Raw genomic sequence first — 17,604 nt, forward strand, 5'->3', positions numbered from 1 at the left:
TTCAGTCCCAGTGCTGTTTTTACCTGCATTCTATAGAAGAGGTAAGTGAGACACACAGAGGTTATAACTTACCCATGATCACAGAACCAGGAAGTGACCAAGGCCGGCACTGGACGTGGGCGGTCGAGTTCAAGTCCAGTCCCCTGACCACTGGGCTGCACTGCTTTTCACAAGCTGTATGTTTTCAGGGCACCGAGCATTCAGTCAGGCCGTGTCTGGGCTCAGAGCAAGCAAGAAGCAAAAGGCCCTCACCTCCGTCTCCCCCACAGGTTAGCCCCGGTTCTGGAGGTCTCCCCTCCCAGGGATTTGCCTGTGACCCTTGCTGGCGTCGTCCTCGAGATGCCGGCCCACCCTTCCTGGGATTTCGGCAGCAGAGCTTGCCTGAGTCAGAGACCCCTCTCCTGTCTGGTGGGGGAGCTGTGTTGATGTGACTCAGAGCTGCCTGCAGCCCCATTCTCATCTTGGAGGGAAGCCAGGCCGGGGAGACGAAGTGGAGAAAAGGCCCTGCCAGCCCTGAGAGAGCCTGGGTCCTGCTGCCAGTGGCCCTGGGCGGCCACCACTCCTGTCCCTCCTGAGTCTTGGCCACTCAGCTCTTTTCCCTTAATTCTGGAGCAATCCCAGCATCCTCCGGATAAATCTCTTTTTGCTTTGTCCCAGTGGGAGTTGGGTCTCTTTTCTTGCCACCAAAAGAACACTGACTAATAGGAGGTACCCCGGTCTCAGTTGATGTCACCTGGAATGTTGGAGTGGGTTCAGCAGAGCCTGATCTCCACCAGTCCCCTTCCTTCTCACCCAGTGGGAGGGAGCCTTTTAAACTGCATCCTCCCGTACTGGGCCTTCGCAGCTGTCGACACTCCACACGCCTCAGCTCTTCACATTTGTTTGTCATTTCCCAGCCTGGGGCAAGGCTGGCAGACTCTCTGCTCTGTGTCCCAGATGTATCTGTCCGTGGCCCCCCGGTTGCTTTGCAAACTCTGCTCCCTTAGCCTTCCTTGAGCACTTTCCAGAGAAATTTCAGCCCCTCAGGCCCCCCCATCCTTTCTCAACAGAGTCCTGTGCCCCCTGGGCTTGTACAGACCATGTAAGCATGCCCTGTAGATCTATACCTGCTGTGTTGTAGTGACTTGGGAAACAGCCTAGATTGTGCCAGAACACAGACCTCGGCAGACCACAGCCTCACAAATGGCTGGTGCTGCCTGATTGTTGAGCACATCGCTTGACCTTTCTGAGCTTCCTCAGCTGTGAGAAAGGGGGTAATGCCCCCAGGGTTGTTCAGAGCTAAAGATCGTTATGGAAAGTTCTGAGCACGGTACCTAACAAATCTGTCCACTGTTCCTGGCCTTCCTCTTGCCTTGGTGTCTGCCATACCATCGATGTGAGCTCTCCTAGGGCAGCAGCGGGGCTCATTCATCCCTGGGGCCTTAACTCCTAGCTCCACGCCTCATCCACAGCAGGGGCAAATACACATGTGTGCAGTGCATGAAGAAACAAGTTCATGCTCTGAAACACGGAGTGAGTTTGGACTGACCTGCACTAGGGAAGAAAGGCATTGAATTTCCTCAGCTGTCAAGGTTCTTTCTCCCTCCCTTAGAATGCGCCAGAGTCTTCTACACTGCGGGTGCTAAGCTGGTGCTCTGCGGCCGAAACCGGGAGGCCCTGGAAGAGCTCACCGAAGAACTTGCTGCTTCTCTGGCCACCAAGGTGAGCCCAGGGGTGTGTTTTCCGTGGGCCAGAGGTGCAGGCTATCATCTGCAGGCATCTGAGGAGATAGCAGGTCTCCATTGCCTGAGGAGGGTGAACTGTCGCACGGTTCAGATCCCAGCTCTGCCACTGAGTTTAGGCCATTCCCTCCGTGAATGCTTCCACTCCCCCTTTACCTGGCTGATACCTATTCATCTCTCTATGGTGGGGAGATGGGGGGAGGTTGGCCATGACTTCTAAAATTTTAATTGTGGAAAAATATACATAACATAGTACTTACATGCATATAAAGATATATATATAAATAAAATATACGTATCATAGTATTAATCAATTTAACCATTTCTTGGTGTACAACTCAGTGGCATTAAACACATTCAGAATGTATACAACTATCACCACTTTCTATACTTATCATCCCCAACAAAAATTCTGTACCTATTAACAATAATTCAGTCTTCCTCCCCTCTCCCCAGTGCCTGGAAAAGTGTCTATTCTACTGTCTTTCTATGTATTTGCCTATTCTAGATACCTTATATAAGTGGACAATATAATATTTGTCCCTCTATGTCTGGCTGTTTCACCACGCACTGTGTCTTCAGGGTTCATCTATATTGTAGCATGTATCAAACTTCCATTCCATTTTATGGTGGAGTTTTATTCCAGTGTACTTATATACCACATTTTGATTTATCCATTACTTTGTTGACGTACACTAGAGTTTCCATCTTTTGGCTATTGTGAATAATGCTGCAGTGAACATAGTTGTACACATTATCTGTTTGAGTCCCTGCTTTCAGTTTTTTTGAATATACAGCTAGGAGTGGAATGGCTGGGTCATGGGGTAGTTTTATGTATAACCTTTTGAAGAATCGTCATCTGTTTTCCTCAGCAGCTCTACCATTTTACATTCCCACCAGCACCACACAAGGGTTTTTTTTTCTCCACAGTCTTGCCAACACTTGTTCTTTTCTCTTTGTTTTTTAATTGTACCCATCCTAGGAGATATAATATGGTATCTCATTGTGGTTCTGAGTTGCATTTCTCTAATTACAAATGATGTTGAGCATCTCTTCATGTGCTTACTGACCATTTAGATGTCTTCTTTGGAGGAATGTTTTTTCAAGTCCTTCTCCTGTCTTTTTAAATCAGGTTGTTTGTTTTTGTTGTTGAGTTTAGTTGTGTATATATTCTGGATAGTAATCCTTTATCAGATCTGTGATATTTGCAAATATTTTTTCTCATTCAATAGATTGTCTTTCCACTTTGTTGACAGTATCCTTTGATGCAGAAAAGTTTTACTTTTTTTTTAGATTATTTATTTATTTATTTGAGAGAGAGAGAGCACAAGCAGGGGGAGAGGGAGAAGCAGACTCCTCACTGAGCAGGGAACCTGATGCGGGGCTCGATCCCAGGACCCCGGGATCATGACCTGAGCTGAAGGCAGACGCTTAAGCGACTGAGCCACCCCGGCGCCCCAAGTTTTATTTTTTTTCAATAAAGATTTTATTATTCATTTGAGAGAGCACATGTAAAATTTTATTATTCATTTGAGAGACAGAGCACGCGCACACACGAGCAGGTGGAGGGGCAGAAGGAGAGCGAGGGAAAGAGTCTCTAGCAGACTCCATGCTGAGTGCAGAGCTTGACCCAGGGCTCGATCTCTCAACCCCGAGATCATGACCTGAGCCAAAATCAAGAGTCAGATGCCCAACCAACTGAGCCACTGAAAAGTTTTTATTTTTGATGAAGCCCAGTTTATTTTTGTTGACTGTACTTGTGGAGTCATATCCATGAGGTTGTTGCCACATCTGATGTTATGAAGATTTTCCCCAATGTTTTATTCTAAAAGTGTAATTTTAACTCCCAACATTTAGGTCTTTGATCCACTTGATTTAATTTTTGTATACGGTGTTAGGTAAGGTTTCAACTTCATTTTTTTTTTTTTTAAGATTTTTATTTATTTGACAGAGAGAGAGACAGCGAGAGAGGGAACACAAGCAGGGGGAGTGGGAGAGGGAGAAGCAGGCTTCCCGCCGAGCAGGGAGCCCGATGTGGGGCTTGATCCCAGGACCCTGGGGTCATGACCTTAGCCGAAGGCAGACGCTTAATAACTGAGCCACCCAGGCGCCCCACAACTTCATTCTTTTGCATGTATATATCCAGTTTTCCCAGCACCCATCAGTTGTTGAAAAGATTGTTCTTTCCTGCTTGAATGGTCTTGGCACTCCTGTCAACAGTCATTTGGCCGTGTATGCGAGCATTTATTTCTGGGCTGTCCATCCTATTTCATTGGTCTGTGTGTCTGTCTTTATGCCATTCCCACACTGCTGTAGCTTTGCAGTAAGTTTTGAGATCAGGAAGTGTGACTCTTCCAGCCGTGTTCCTTTTTTTTTTTTTTTTCAGTATTGTTTTGGTTATGCGGGGACCTTTGAGATTCCATATGGATTTTAGGATTTTTTTTCCTATTTCCTCCAAAACATGCAATTATTTTGATAGGGCTAGCATTGAATCTGTAGATTACTTTGGGTAGTATTGACTACTTAACAGTGTTAAGTCTTCCAGTCCGTGAACGTGAGATGTCTTTGCATGTATTTAGGTTTTCTTTCATTTCTATCAGCAATGTTTTGTAGTGTTTAGCATACAAAAATTTGACCTTTTTAGTTCGATTTATTCCTAACTAAATTTTGCTTTCCTCATTTCCTTTTCACATTATTCATTGCTGGTGTATAGAGACATAGCTGGTGTGTGTGTGTTGTTCTGGTAACTGCAACTCTGCTAAGCTGACTTACATTAGCTCTGTGGCTTTCTCTGGATCCCTCGGGATTTCCTATATATGGGATCCTGCCATCTGTGAAAAGTTGTACCTTTTCCTGTCCAATATGGGTGCCTTTTATTTCTTGTTCTTGTGTAAGTGCTCTGATTACAACCCTAGTGCTGTGTTGAATACCTACATGAAAGCAAGCATCCTTGTCTGGTTCTTGGTCATAGGGGGAACACTTCCTATCTTACACCATTGAACATATATTAGCTGTAGGTTTTTCATAAACATCCTTTACCATGTTGTGGACTTTCCCCTGCATTCCTGGTTTTCTGGGTTTTTATCATTAAAGGGTGGTTGGAATTTGTCAAATCTCTTTTTTGCATCAATTGAGATGATGTAATTTTTTCCTTTGTTCTATTGATGTGATATACTGATTGATTTGAACCACCCCTGCATTCCTAGGATAAATCTCACTTGTTCATGGTGAATAATCTTTTCAGTATGATGTTGAATTTGATTTGCTAGTATTTTGTTGAGGATTCTAACATCTGTATTCATAAAGGATATTGGTCTGTAATTTTCTTGTGATGTCTTTATCTGGACTTGGTATCAGAGTAATGCTGGCCTCTCAGAATTGAGTTAAGAAGTGTTCTCTCCTTCTTCAGTTTTTTGGAAGAGTATGAGAAGTGTTGGTCTTAATTCTTCTTTAAAGTTTGGTAAAATAATTCACCAGTGAAGCCATTTGCTGTCTGACATTCCTTTGTTGGGAGGTTTTAGGTTATTGCTTCAATCTCTCTAACTGTTCTGTGTCTGCTGAGATTTTTCTATTTCTTCTTGAGTCAGGTAATTTGTGCGTTTCAAGGAATTTGTTCAATTCTTCTAGGTCATCTTATTTGTAGGCATACAATTGTTCATTGTATTATAACCTTTTTTGTCTAGGTAGGGACCCGCTCTATCCTCTCTTTCTTTGTCTAGCTAATGGTTTCTCAATTTGTCGATCTTTTCAAAGAACCAACTTTTGGTTTCATGATTTTCTTTATTTCTACTTTCTATTTTTATCTCCTCTCTAATCTTTATTTCCTTCCTCTGCTAGCTTTCAGGTTAGTTTTACTCTGTTCCAGTTCCCTAAGGTGTAAAGTTATGTTATTGATTTGAGATCTTTTTTTTTTTTTAAATGTAGGCATTCATAGTATAAATTTCCCTCTTACCACTACTTTCACTGCATCCCATTACTTTGGGTATGTTATGTATTCATTTTCATTTGTGTCTAATTAGTCTCTAATTTCCTTTGTTATTTCTTTTGAGTCAGTGGTTCTTTAAGAGTGTGTTGTTTAATTTCCACTGGGTTTCCAGTTTACCTTCTGTTACTGATTTCTAGCTTCATCACACTGTGGTTGAAGAAGACGCTTTAAATGATATCTGTCTTTTTCAGCCTGTTAACATTTGTCTTGTGGCCTAACATGTGGTCTATCCTGGAGAATGTTCCATGTGTGCTTGAGAAGAATGTGTGTCGTGCTGTTGTCGGGTGGGATGTTTTATATGCGTCTGTTCAGTCCTGTTGGTTTATAGTATTCAGGTCATCTATTTTGTAATTGATCTTCTGATTGGTTGTTCTGTCCACTCTTGAAAATGGAACGTGGAAATATCACAATATTATTATAGAACTTTCTATGTCTCCCTTCAATTCTATTGATTTTTGCTTCATATATTTTAAGGGTCTATTATTAGGTACACAAATATTTACAATAACTACCTTTTTTTTTTTTGCTATAATGAATACCTTTTTATTATTACAGGCTTACCTTATTTTACTGTGTTTCACTGTATTGTGCTTTGCCGATATGGTGTATTTTACAAATTGAAGGTTTTGTGACAAGCATGTATTGATCTAGTCTATCAGTGCCATTTTTCCAACAGCATTTGCCCACCTCATGTCTCTGTGTCCTGTCTCTGTGTCACATTCTGGTAATTCTCATAATATTTCAAACTTTTCCATTATTAATTTGTTATGGTGATCTGTGATCAGTGATTACAACTCACTGAAAGTTCAGATGTTGGTTCACACTTTATAGCAATATTGTTAAATTAAGATACGTATGTTTTGTTAGACATAATGCTATTGCACAGTAATAGACTAAGGATAGGGTAAAGATAACTTCTATATAAGTAATAGACTATATAAGTAATAGAGTAAGTATAGGGTAAAGATAACCAGAAAATTCCTCTGGCTTGCTTTATTGAGATATTTGCGGTACTGTAGCGGTCTGAAACCAAACCTACAATGTCTCTGAGGTATGCCTGCACATAATGTCCTTTTTGGTCCTTTTGTCCTTTTCTGATTTAAAGCCTATTTTGTCCGATATTAGTACAGCCACTCCAGCTCTCTGTTGGTTATTATTTACATGGAATAACCTTTTTTCATCCTTTCACTTTCAACCTAATTGTATCTTTGGATGTAAAATGAGTCTCTTAAAGACAGCATATAGTTGGATTTTGAAAAAATATTCCAGCTATCAGTGTTTTGATGAGAGAGTTTAAATCATTTATATTTAAAGTAATTATTAGTAAGGAGGAACTTCTGCCATTTGGCTGTTTGTTTTCTGTGTGCCTTATAGCTTTTTTTTGTCCCTCATTTCCTACATTACTGTCTTTTGTGTTCAGTTGGTTTTTTTGTAGTGAAATGTTTTTGATTTCCTTCTCATTTCCTCATGTGCATATTTTATAGTTATTGTTGTGTGGTTTCTAAGGGGATCCGTAGCATACAAAATTTCTGCTTTACGGCTCTGTCCTCCCCCATTTCTGTTATTCACATCACAGGTTACATCTTCATACAGTGCTTGGCCCGTTAACAGATTAATAATAGTTTTCAAACACATTTGTCTTTTAAATAAGGTGAAAGTAGAAAGTGGAGTTACAAGCCAAAATTACAACAGTAGTAGCTTTTATACTTGCCCGTGTATTTACTTTACCAGAGATCTTTATATCTTCTTCATATGGGCTTCAAGTTATACTGTCCAGCTTACTTTCATTTCAAACCTGAAGGACTCCCTTTAGCCCTTCTGGCAGAGCAGGTCTACTGGTAACTAGCTCCCTCAGCTTTTGTTCATCTGGGAATCTTAATTTCTCCCTCATTTTTTGAAGGATAGTTGTGCCAGATACAGAATTCTTGGTTAACAGTTTTTTTTTTTCTTTCAACCCTTTTATCAACCCACTGTCTTCTGGCCTCCAAGGTTTCTGATGAGACATCAGCTCATCATCTTACTGAGAATTCCTTTTATGTTAGAGTAGTTCTCTCTTGATGTTTTTAGGATTCTCTCTCTCTCTCTTTTTTTTTTTTTTGTCTTTTGACTGATTATAATGTGTCTCCGTATGGGCCTCTGAATTTATCCAGTTTGGTGTTGAGCTTCTTGAATGTGTAGTTTTCATGTCTTTCATAAAGTTTGGGAAGTGGGGCGCCTGGGTGGCTCATTCGTTAAGCGCCTGCCTTTGGCTCAGGTCATGATCCCAGCGTTCTGGGATCAAGCCCCACATCGGGCTCCCTGCTCGGTGGGAAGTCTGCTTCTCCCTCTCCCACTCCCCCTGCTTGTGTTCCTGTCTCACTGTGTCTCTCTCTGTCAAATAAATAAATAAAATCTTTAAAAAAAAAAAAAAGTTTGGGAAGTTTTCAGCAATTATTTCTTCAGATATTCTTTCCACCCGTCTCTCTGTCTCTTCTCCTCAGATTCCCACAGTGTGTTTATTGATCCACTTGATGGTGTCCCACAGATCCCTTAGGCTCTGTTTACTTTTCCTCATTCTTTTTTCTTGTTCTCAGACTCAGTAACTTCAGTTGTCCTTTCTTCCGTTCCACTGCTTCGCTCAAATGTGCTTTGTATACTTGTAGTGTATTTTCCATTTCGGAAGTTGTACTTTGAGCTCCAGAATTTTTTTTATAATTGGTTTCTTTGATGGCATTTCTTTAATGATACTCATTTTGTTTATACATCAATTTTCTGCCTTTGTCCATGTCTTCCTTTAGCACTTTGAGGATCTTTTAAGACCTTTGTTTTAAAAATCTTTGGTAAGTCCATCATCTGGGCTTCCTCAGGTATGTTTTCTGGGGATTTATTTATATTTTTGAATATCAAAACAACAGGTGTTAACTCCTTTAAATCTATTGAAAACCATTTTAGCCAGTGGTGGTTAAAATAATTCAACTTGCCTCCATGCCGCACCTCAGTGATCCATCACCAGAACACAACCCTGATTTTTAAAAGACAAGGTCCTTATTGCCTATTTTGGCTCCCTCACGCTGCCCCAGAAGTATGGGTTTTCCTATAGCTGCCTGCCACAGGGATGCAGGGATGGGGGATGGAAGCCTACCACCAAGGTGATAGGTAGAATGGACCAAAATTATCTATAATTTGCCAGGGAAGCACTGCCCTGCAAGCTGCAAGCATTCAGTTAGACTCCAGAGTTCCAAAATTGTCGCTCCAGAGAGTTTCTGCCAGTACAACATCCAGGTGGAAAGACAGATTCCTGGCACTTCCAACTCTGCCGTCTTCTCTGATTTCACATCCCCACCCCTCCTTTTAATCTCTTGTTAAACTCATGTCCATTGGGAAGTCCTGTAAGTTAGATGGCTCAGTTATTCATTTCTCTAGCATCTTATACTTCTTCATGATATTCTTTACAGTTACAGAATTTGTCTTCCTCACTGGACGGTATGCTTCTGGAAGACAGGAACCATGTCTGTCTTGCTTTCTGCCCTGTCCGCAGTGCCTGGCACACAGGAGATATCTATAAAAAAGTTTCATGAACAAATGAACAAAAAGGACAGCCAGAGAAGGATAGCCCCTCTCAGGAGGGGCATTGTTTAGTGTCATGACGACATACAGCATGGTGCTGGCCCGAGGCAGGCAGGGGAGCCTGGCTCTACGACTCATTTTCAGTTCAGGGGAGAAGTTGCCCAGGTCGGATGTGAGCACCAGACGCAGGAAGCTCCGGGCCACATTTCTTCAGAAGAGCGGTGCTAGAGCCTGGGTCACGTCACGCCCAGTGGGCTGCTCGTGGCACTCGGAGCAGGGACACATGGCTCACATGCCTGTCCCTCTGAAGGTGCATCTGGTTTCTGCCCTCTTTGACCAGGTGCAGACACACCGGCCTTACACGGTGACCTTTGACCTCGCCGACCCCGGGGCCATTGTCGCAGCAACGGCGGAGATCCTGCAGCGCTTTGGCCATGTGGACGTGCTCCTCAACAACGCCGGCATCAGCTACCGCGGCGCCATCGTGGACACCTCCACGGACGTGGATAAGAAAGTCATGGAGACGAACTACTTTGGCCCAGTTGCTCTAACGAAAGGTAGTAGTCCTGAAGTAAAAGCAAAAAGACCACTGTATGCTGGCACCCTTCGTACTTTACTCGATTGCTTTTTAGCCAGACGTTGCCCGTCGCTGTCTGTTTTACCCTGGAATAGGTGTTGGCATTACAGCTTGGCGGTTTGTTTTCTCCAGGCTTTCCTTTGCATTTTTTTTATCTGCTTTCTAGCCTTAAACCAGGGTGTTCTCCTCAGTGACAGCTTATCTGCACAGCATTGCATCCATTTCCTTTTCACGGTGTTTGGAAGCCCATACAAAGTGGGGACATTTTTGTGCCCAGCCGCAGATATCACTCAAGGGGAGAGGCTCTCCCTAGAGAAGGGGACTGAGCTGACTGTTCCTAGGGACTGGGCTTCTGCCTGCCTCCCTCCTTGCCTCCTGCCCACTGTTCTGCTGGCCTCCTCCCTCCTGCTGGTGGTCTGCTGGGTGCAGGAGGCCTGAGACTTCCAACCAGCGTGGTGCTCCCTGCGGAGCTTTCCCCGTCACCTCCCTGGCTCTAAGTGCATATAATAAGCGAGGTCACCTCCTGTCAGCGTTAGCTGCTGTGACCACAAGAAAAGTCGTCTCTAAAGCTCCGCTGTCTGTCTCTAGCGCTCCTGCCCTCCATGATCAAAAGACGACAAGGCCACATTGTTGTGATCAGCAGCATCCAGGGCAAAATCAGCATTCCTTTCCGATCAGCATGTGAGTACTCCCTGCTCCCTCCCTCGTGTGCTCTTCCTTATTGTTTTCTCAGGATTATAAAAATAGCATGTTTAGTATGCAGAATTCAGCCATTAGAGAGACATTCAACACAGGGTGTGAGGGGGCCTGACGAGAATGCGCTCTCCTGAGCAGAATGCCTGGGTTCAAATCCCAGCTCTACTCCTTACCCCTCTACGTGACCTTGTGCAAAGGTCCCTCCTGCTCTGTACCCCAGTCTTCATCTGCAGGAGGGAGACGGGCCAGTCCCAGCCTCAGAGGGCCGCCGGACCACCGCGGTAGTCTGCGAGGGCCATGCGTGTGGGGCTGGCCGGGCCTAGGTGCCACAGGTGCGTCACCCACCAGCTCGTTACCGCTTTTCACCGTGGACACCCAGGCACTTCCACGTCATCACTGTGCAGCACAGGCCTCCCAGCCTCTTTCCTGTGATCAAACATTCAAACGTGGGATCACATTATACACACTGTTTTGTGGCTTGCTTATTCCACTCAATGATACAACTTTCTTTTTTAAAAATTTTTTATTGTTATGTTAATCACCATACATTACATCATTAGTTTTTTTTATTCTTATGTTAATCCCCATACATTACATCATTAGTTTTAGATGTAGTGTTTCATGATTCATTGTTTGTGCATAACACCCAGTGCTCCATGCAGAATGTACCCTCCTCAATACCCATCACCAGGCTAACCCATCCTCCCACCCCCCTCCCCTCCAGAACCCTCAGTTTGTTTTTCAGAGTCCATCGTCTCTCATGGTTCATCTCCCCCTCCGATTTCCCCCCTTCGTTTTTCCCCTCCTGCTACCTTCTTCTTCTTCTTTTTTTTCTTAACATATATTGCATTATTTGTTTCAGAGGTAGAGATCTGAGATTCAACAGTCTTGCACAATTCACAGCGCTTACCAGAGCACATACCCTCCCCAGTGTCTATCACCCAGTCACCCCCTCCCTCCCACCCCACCCCCCACTCCAGCAACCCTCAGTTTGTTTCCTGCGATTAAGAATTCCTCATATCAGTGAGGTCATATGATACATGTCTTTCTCTGTTTGACTTATTTCGCTCAACATAATACCCTCCAGTTCCATCCACGTCGTTGCAAATGGCAAGATCTCATTCCTTTTGACGGCTGCATAATATTCCATTGTGTATATATACCACATCTTCTTTATCCATTCATCTGTCGATGGACATCTTGGCTCTTTCCACAGTTTGGCTGTTGTGGACATTGCTGCTATAAACATCGGGGTGCACGTACCCTTTCGGATCCCTACTTTTGTACCTTTGGGGTAAATACCCAGTAGTGCAATTGCTGGATCATATGGTAGCTCTATTTTCAACTTTTTGAGGAACCTCCATACTGTTTTCCAGAGTGGCTGCACCAGCTTGCATTCCCACCAACAGTGTAGGAGGGTTCCCGTTTCTCCGCATCCCCGCCAACATCTGTCGTTTCCTGACTTATTAATTTTAGCCATTCTGACTGGTGTGAGGTGATATCTCATTGAGGTTTTGATTTGGATTTCCCTGATGCCGAGCGATATTGAGCACTTTTTCATGTGTCTGTTGGCCATTTGGATGTCTTCTTTGGAAAAATGTCTGTTCATGTCTTCTGCCCATTTCTTGATTGGATTCTTTGTTCTTTGGGTGTTGAGTTGGATGAGTTCTTTATAGATTTTGGATACTAGCCCTTTATCTGATATGTCATTTGCAAATATCTTCTCCCATTCTGTCGGTTGTCTTTTGGTTTTGTGGACTGTTTCCTTTGCTTTGCAAAAGCTTTTTATCTTGATGAAGTCCCAATAGTTCATTCTTGCCCTTGCTTCCCTTGCCTTTGGCGATGTTTCTAGGAAGAAGTTGCTTTGGCTGAGGTCAAAGAGGTTGCTGCCTGTGTTCTCCTTTAGGATTTTGATGGACTCCTGTCTCACATTGAGGTCTTTCAACCATTTGGAGTCTATTTTTGTGTGTGGTGTAAGGAAATGGTCCAGTTTCATTCTTCTGCATGTGGCTGTCCAATTTTCCCAACACCATTTGTTGAAGAGACTGTCTTTGTTCCATTGGACATTCTTTCCTGCTTTGTCAAAGGTGAGGTGACCATAGAGTTGAGGGTCCATTTCTGGGCTCTCTATTCTGTTCCATTGATCTATGTGTCTGTTTTTGTGCCAGTACCATACTGTCTTGATGATGACAGCTTTGTAATAGAGCTGGAAGTCCGGAATTGTGATGCCACCAGCTTTGCCCTTCTTTTTCAACATTCCTCTGGCTATGCGGGGTCTTTTCTGGTTCCATATAAATTTTAGGATTATTTGTTCCATTTCTTTGAAAAAAGTGGATGGTATTTTGATGGGGATTGCATTGAATGTGTAGATTGCTCTAGGTAGCATTGACATCTTCACAATATTTGTTCTTCCAATCCATGAGCATGGAACGTTTTTCCATTTCTTTGTGTCTTCCTCAATTTCTTTCATGAATATTTTATAGTTTTCTGAGTACAGATCCTTTGTCTCTTTGGTTAGATTTATTCCTAGGTATCTTACGGTTTTGGGTGCAATTGTAAATGGGATCGACTCCTTAATTTCTCTTTCTTCTGTCTTGTTGTTGGTGTATAGGAATGCTACTGATTTCTGTGCATTGATTTTATATCCTGCCACTTTACTGAATTCCTGTATGAGTTCTAACAGTTTTGGCATGGAGTCTTTTGGGTTTTCCACATAAAGTATCATATCATCTGCAAACAGTGAGAGTTTGACTTCTTCTTTGCCGATTTGGATGCCTTTGATTTCTTTTTGTTGTCTGATTGCTGTGGCTAGGACTTCCAATACTATGTTGAATAGCAGTGGTGATAGTGGACGTCCCTGCCGCGTTCCTGACCTTAGGGGGAAAGCTCTGTTTTTCCCCATTGAGAATGATATTTGCTGTAGGTTTTTCATAGATGGCTTTTATGATATTGAGGTATGCACCCTCTATCCCTATACTCTGAAGAGTTTTGATCAAGAAAGGATGCTGTACTTTGTCAAAAGCTTTTTCTGCATCTATTGAGAGGATCATATGATTCTTGTTCTTTCTTTTGTTAATGTATTGTATCACATTGATTGATTTGCGGATGTTGAACCAACCTTGCAGCCCAGGGATAAATCCCACTTGGTCGTGGTGAATAATCCTTTTAATGTACTGTTGGATCCTATTGGCTAGTATTTTGGTGAGAATTTTTGCATCCATGTTCATCAGGGATATTGGTCTGTAATTCTCCTTTTTGATGGGGTCTTTGTCTGGTTTTGGGATCAAGGTAATGCTGGCCTCATAAAATGAGTTTGGAAGTGTTCCTTCCATTCCTATTTTTTGGAACAGTTTCAGAAGAATAGGTATTAATTCTTCTTTAAATGTTTGGTAGAATTCCCCTGGGAAGCCATCTGGCCCTGGGCTTTTGTTTTTTGGGAGATTTTTGATGACTGCTTCAATTTCCTTAGTGGTTATAGGTCTGTTCAGATTTTCTCTTTCTTCCTGGTTCAGTTTTGGTAGTTGATACATCTCTAGGAATGCATCCATCTCTTCCAGGTTATCTAATTTGCTGGCATAGAGTTGCTCATAATACGTTCTTATAATTGTTTGTATTTCTTTGGTGTTGGTTGTGATCTCTCCTCTTTCATTCATGATTTTGTTGATTTGGGTCATTTCTCTTTTCTTTTTGATAAGTCTGGCCAGGGGTTTATCAATCTTGGTAATTCTTTCAAAGAACCAGCTCCTAGTTTCATTGATCTGTTCTACTGTTCTTTTAGTTTCTATTTTATTGATTTCTGCTCTGATCTTTATTATTTCTCTTCTCCTGCTGGGTTTAGGCTTTATTTGCTGTTCTTTCTCCAGCTCCTTTAGGTGGAGGGTTAGGTTGTATACCTGAGACCTTTCTTGTTTCTTGAGAAAGGCTTTTATTGCTATATACTTTCCTCTTAGGACTGCCTTTGCTGCATCCCAAAGATTTTGAATAGTTGTGTTTTCATTTTCATTGGTTTCCATGTATTTTTTTAATTCTTCTTTAATTTCCTGGTTGACCCATTCATTCTTCAGTAGGATGCTCTTTAGCCTCCATGTATTTGAGTTCTTTCCGACTTTCCTCTTGTGATTGAGTTCTAGTTTCAAAGCATTGTGGTCTGAAAATAGGCAGGGAATGATCCCAATCTTTTGGTACCAGTTGAGACCTGATTTATGACCTAGGATGTGATCGATTCTGGAGAATGTTCCATGGGCACTAGAGAAGAATGTGTATTCCGTTGCTTTGGGATGGAATGTTCTGAATATGTCTGTGAAGTCCATTTGGTCCAGTGTGTCATTTAAAGTCTTTATTTCCTTGTTGATCTTTTGCTTAGATGATCTGTCCATTTCAGTGAGGGGGGTGTTAAAGTCCCCCACTATTATTGTATTGTTGTCGATGTGTTTCTTTGCTTTTGTTATTAATTGCCTTATATAATTGGCTGCTCCCATGTTAGGGGCATAGATATTTACAATTGTTAGATCTTCTTGTTGGATAGACCCTTTAAGTAGGATATAATGTCCTTCCTCATCTCTTATTACAGTCTTTGGTTTAAAATCTAATTTGTCTGATATAAGGATTGCCACCCCAGCTTTCTTTTGGTGTCCATTAGCATGGTAAATGGTTTTCCACCCCCTCACTTTCAATCTGGGGGTGTCTTTGGTTCTCAAATGAGTCTCTTGAAGACAGCATATCGATGGGTCTTGTTTTTTAATCCAGTCTGATAGCCTGTGTCTTTTGATTGGAGCATTTAGCCCATTTACATTCAGGGTAACTATTGAAAGACAGGAATTTAGTGCCATTGTATTGCCTGTAAGGTGACTGTTACCGTATATTGTCTGTGTTCCTTTCTGGTCTATGTTGCTTTTAGGGTCTCTCTTTGCTTAGAGGACCCCTTTCAAGATTTCTTGTAGGGCTGGTTTTGTGTTCGCAAATTCCTGGAAGCTTCCTGGAAGCTTTTTATCTCTCCTTCAATGTTCAATGACAGCCTAGTTGGATATAGTATTCTTGGCTGCATATTTTTCTCATTTAGTGCTCTGAATATATCCTGCCAGTCCTTTCTGGCCTGCCAGGTCTCTGTGGATAGGTCTGTTGCCAGTCTAATGTTTCTACCATTGTAGGTTACATATCTCTTCTCCCGAGCTGCTTTCAGGATTTTCTCTTTGTCTATGAGACTCGTAAGTTTTACTATTAGATGTCGGGGTGTTGACCTATTTTTATTGATTTTGAGAGGGGTTCTCTGTGCTTCCTGGATTTTGATGCCTGTTTCCTTCCCCAAATTAGGGAAGTTCTCTGCTATAATTTGCTCCATTATACCTTCTGCCCCTCTCTCTCTTTCTTCTTCTTCTGGGATCCCAATTATTCTAATGTTGTTTCGTCTTATGGTATCACTTATCTCTCGAATTCTGCCCTCGTGATCCAGTAGTTGTTTCTCTCTCTTTTTCTCAGCCTCTTTATTTTCCATCATTTGGTCTTCTATATTACTGATTCTCTCTTCTGCCTCATTTATCCTAGCAGTTAGCGCCCCCATTTTTGATTGCACCTCATTAATAGCCTTTTTGATTTCTACTTGGTTAGATTTTAGCTCTTTTACTTCTCCAGAAAGGGTTTCTCTAATAACTTCCATATTTTTTTCAAGCCCAGCTAGTATCTTTAAAGTGATGATTCTGAACTCTAGATCTGACATTGTACTAATGTCCGTATTGAGTAGGTCCCTGGTAGTCAGTACTACGTCTTGTTCTTTTTGTTGAGGTGATTTTTTCCGTCTTGTCATTTTGTGCAGAGGAGAATAGATTAATGAGAGAACAAAATGCTAGCAGAGTAACCACGTCCCCAGAAAATATACTCTAAACAAATCAGAAAAGACCTAAAGCAGTGGAAAAAGAAACGGAAAGAGAGAAAAGAGAAAAAGAAAAAAAAAAGAAAAAGATAAAGATAAAAACAGACAAAAACAAACAAAACAAAACAACGACAACAAAAAAAACCAGAATGTGATCAAATATGATCAGGGTGGTATATAGATCAGTGCCACACACTAGATTTGGGGTGTATTTTGGTCTGTTAGAAGAAAGTGCCTCCCAAAATTTTAAAGAAAGAAAAATTTATATATGTACAAAAATAAGGGTTGATATGATGAAGGGATGGAATATGACTGTAAAGATGGAAATTATAAAAAATTTTATAAAAGGAATTGATAAGAAGTTGTTTGAAAAAAGAAGAGGATTTAAAAAAAGAAAAAAGAAAAAAAAAGGGAGAGAATGTCATCAGGCAGGGGAGTAGAAAAAACCATATAGTAGAGATTTAGGGTATATTTTAATCTGTTAGAAGAAACTATCTCAAAATTTTAAAGAGAGAACAACATATATATATGCCAAAAATACGGGTAACTACTATGAAGGGATAGAATATGACTCTAAAAATGAAAAATAAAAATGTTTTTTTAAAAAAAGGGATTGATAAGATGTTGGTTGAAAAAGGGAAAAAGAAAAACTCAAAAAAAAAAAAACAGTTAAAAAAATTAACTTTGAAAGACTAAAGAATCATGGTAAAAAAGCTGTGAATTCTATGTGCAGTAGTCCCCTAGCAGTGGAGTTCTGCCATTCTCATTGATCGGTGAACTTGGTCTTGGCTGGCTGTTCTCGCTGATCTTCTGGGGAGGGGCCTGTTGCCGTGGTTTCCAAATGTCTCTGCCGGAGGCGGAAGTGCCCCGCCCTTGCCCCCTCCCGGCTGAGTAACCTGCTCGGGTTTGCTCTCCGGGGCTTTTGTTCCCTGCGAGCTTTCCGTACAGCTTTGGAGGCGGAGAGTGAAAATGGCGGCCTCCCAATCTCCGCCCCGGAGGAGCCGAGAACTCGGGCCCCGCTCCTCAGTGAGCCCCCAGAGAAAAGCAGTCAGTCACTCCCGTCTCCCCGCTCTCCGGCCGCACCCCGTGCTCGCCTGGCCTGTGACCGCGCACCTCTGTCTCCGGCACCCGAGCCCGGGTGGAGTCTCCAAACCCACCAGATCCCTGCAGTGCACTCCCGCGCGGCTCCTCCCGGGGGAGGAAGGTGAATCTC

The 17,604-nt window shown here is 42.3% G+C and overlaps 1 protein-coding gene across 4 annotated transcripts in view; it reads left to right on the forward strand.

The window, feature by feature from the left end:
- The window catches only part of DHRS7B (dehydrogenase/reductase 7B), an 84,872-nt gene that overhangs the window by 44,091 nt on the left and 23,177 nt on the right, over nt 1-17,604 (forward strand). For all 4 annotated transcript variants that reach the window (XM_054511007.2, XM_045889685.3, XM_045889686.3 and 1 more), the window contains 3 exons: nt 1,592-1,701; nt 9,593-9,809; nt 10,418-10,510. In XM_054511007.2, the coding sequence (XP_054366982.1) occupies nt 1,592-1,701; nt 9,593-9,809; nt 10,418-10,510 (420 nt within the window). The remainder of the gene's footprint in view (nt 1-1,591; nt 1,702-9,592; nt 9,810-10,417; nt 10,511-17,604) is intronic.

Source organism: Mirounga angustirostris, unplaced genomic scaffold (assembly GCF_029215605.1).
Source record: "Mirounga angustirostris isolate CCGP_5_RB_7025 unplaced genomic scaffold, mMirAng1.0.hap1 SCAF_17, whole genome shotgun sequence".
Lineage (NCBI taxonomy): Eukaryota > Metazoa > Chordata > Mammalia > Carnivora > Phocidae > Mirounga > Mirounga angustirostris.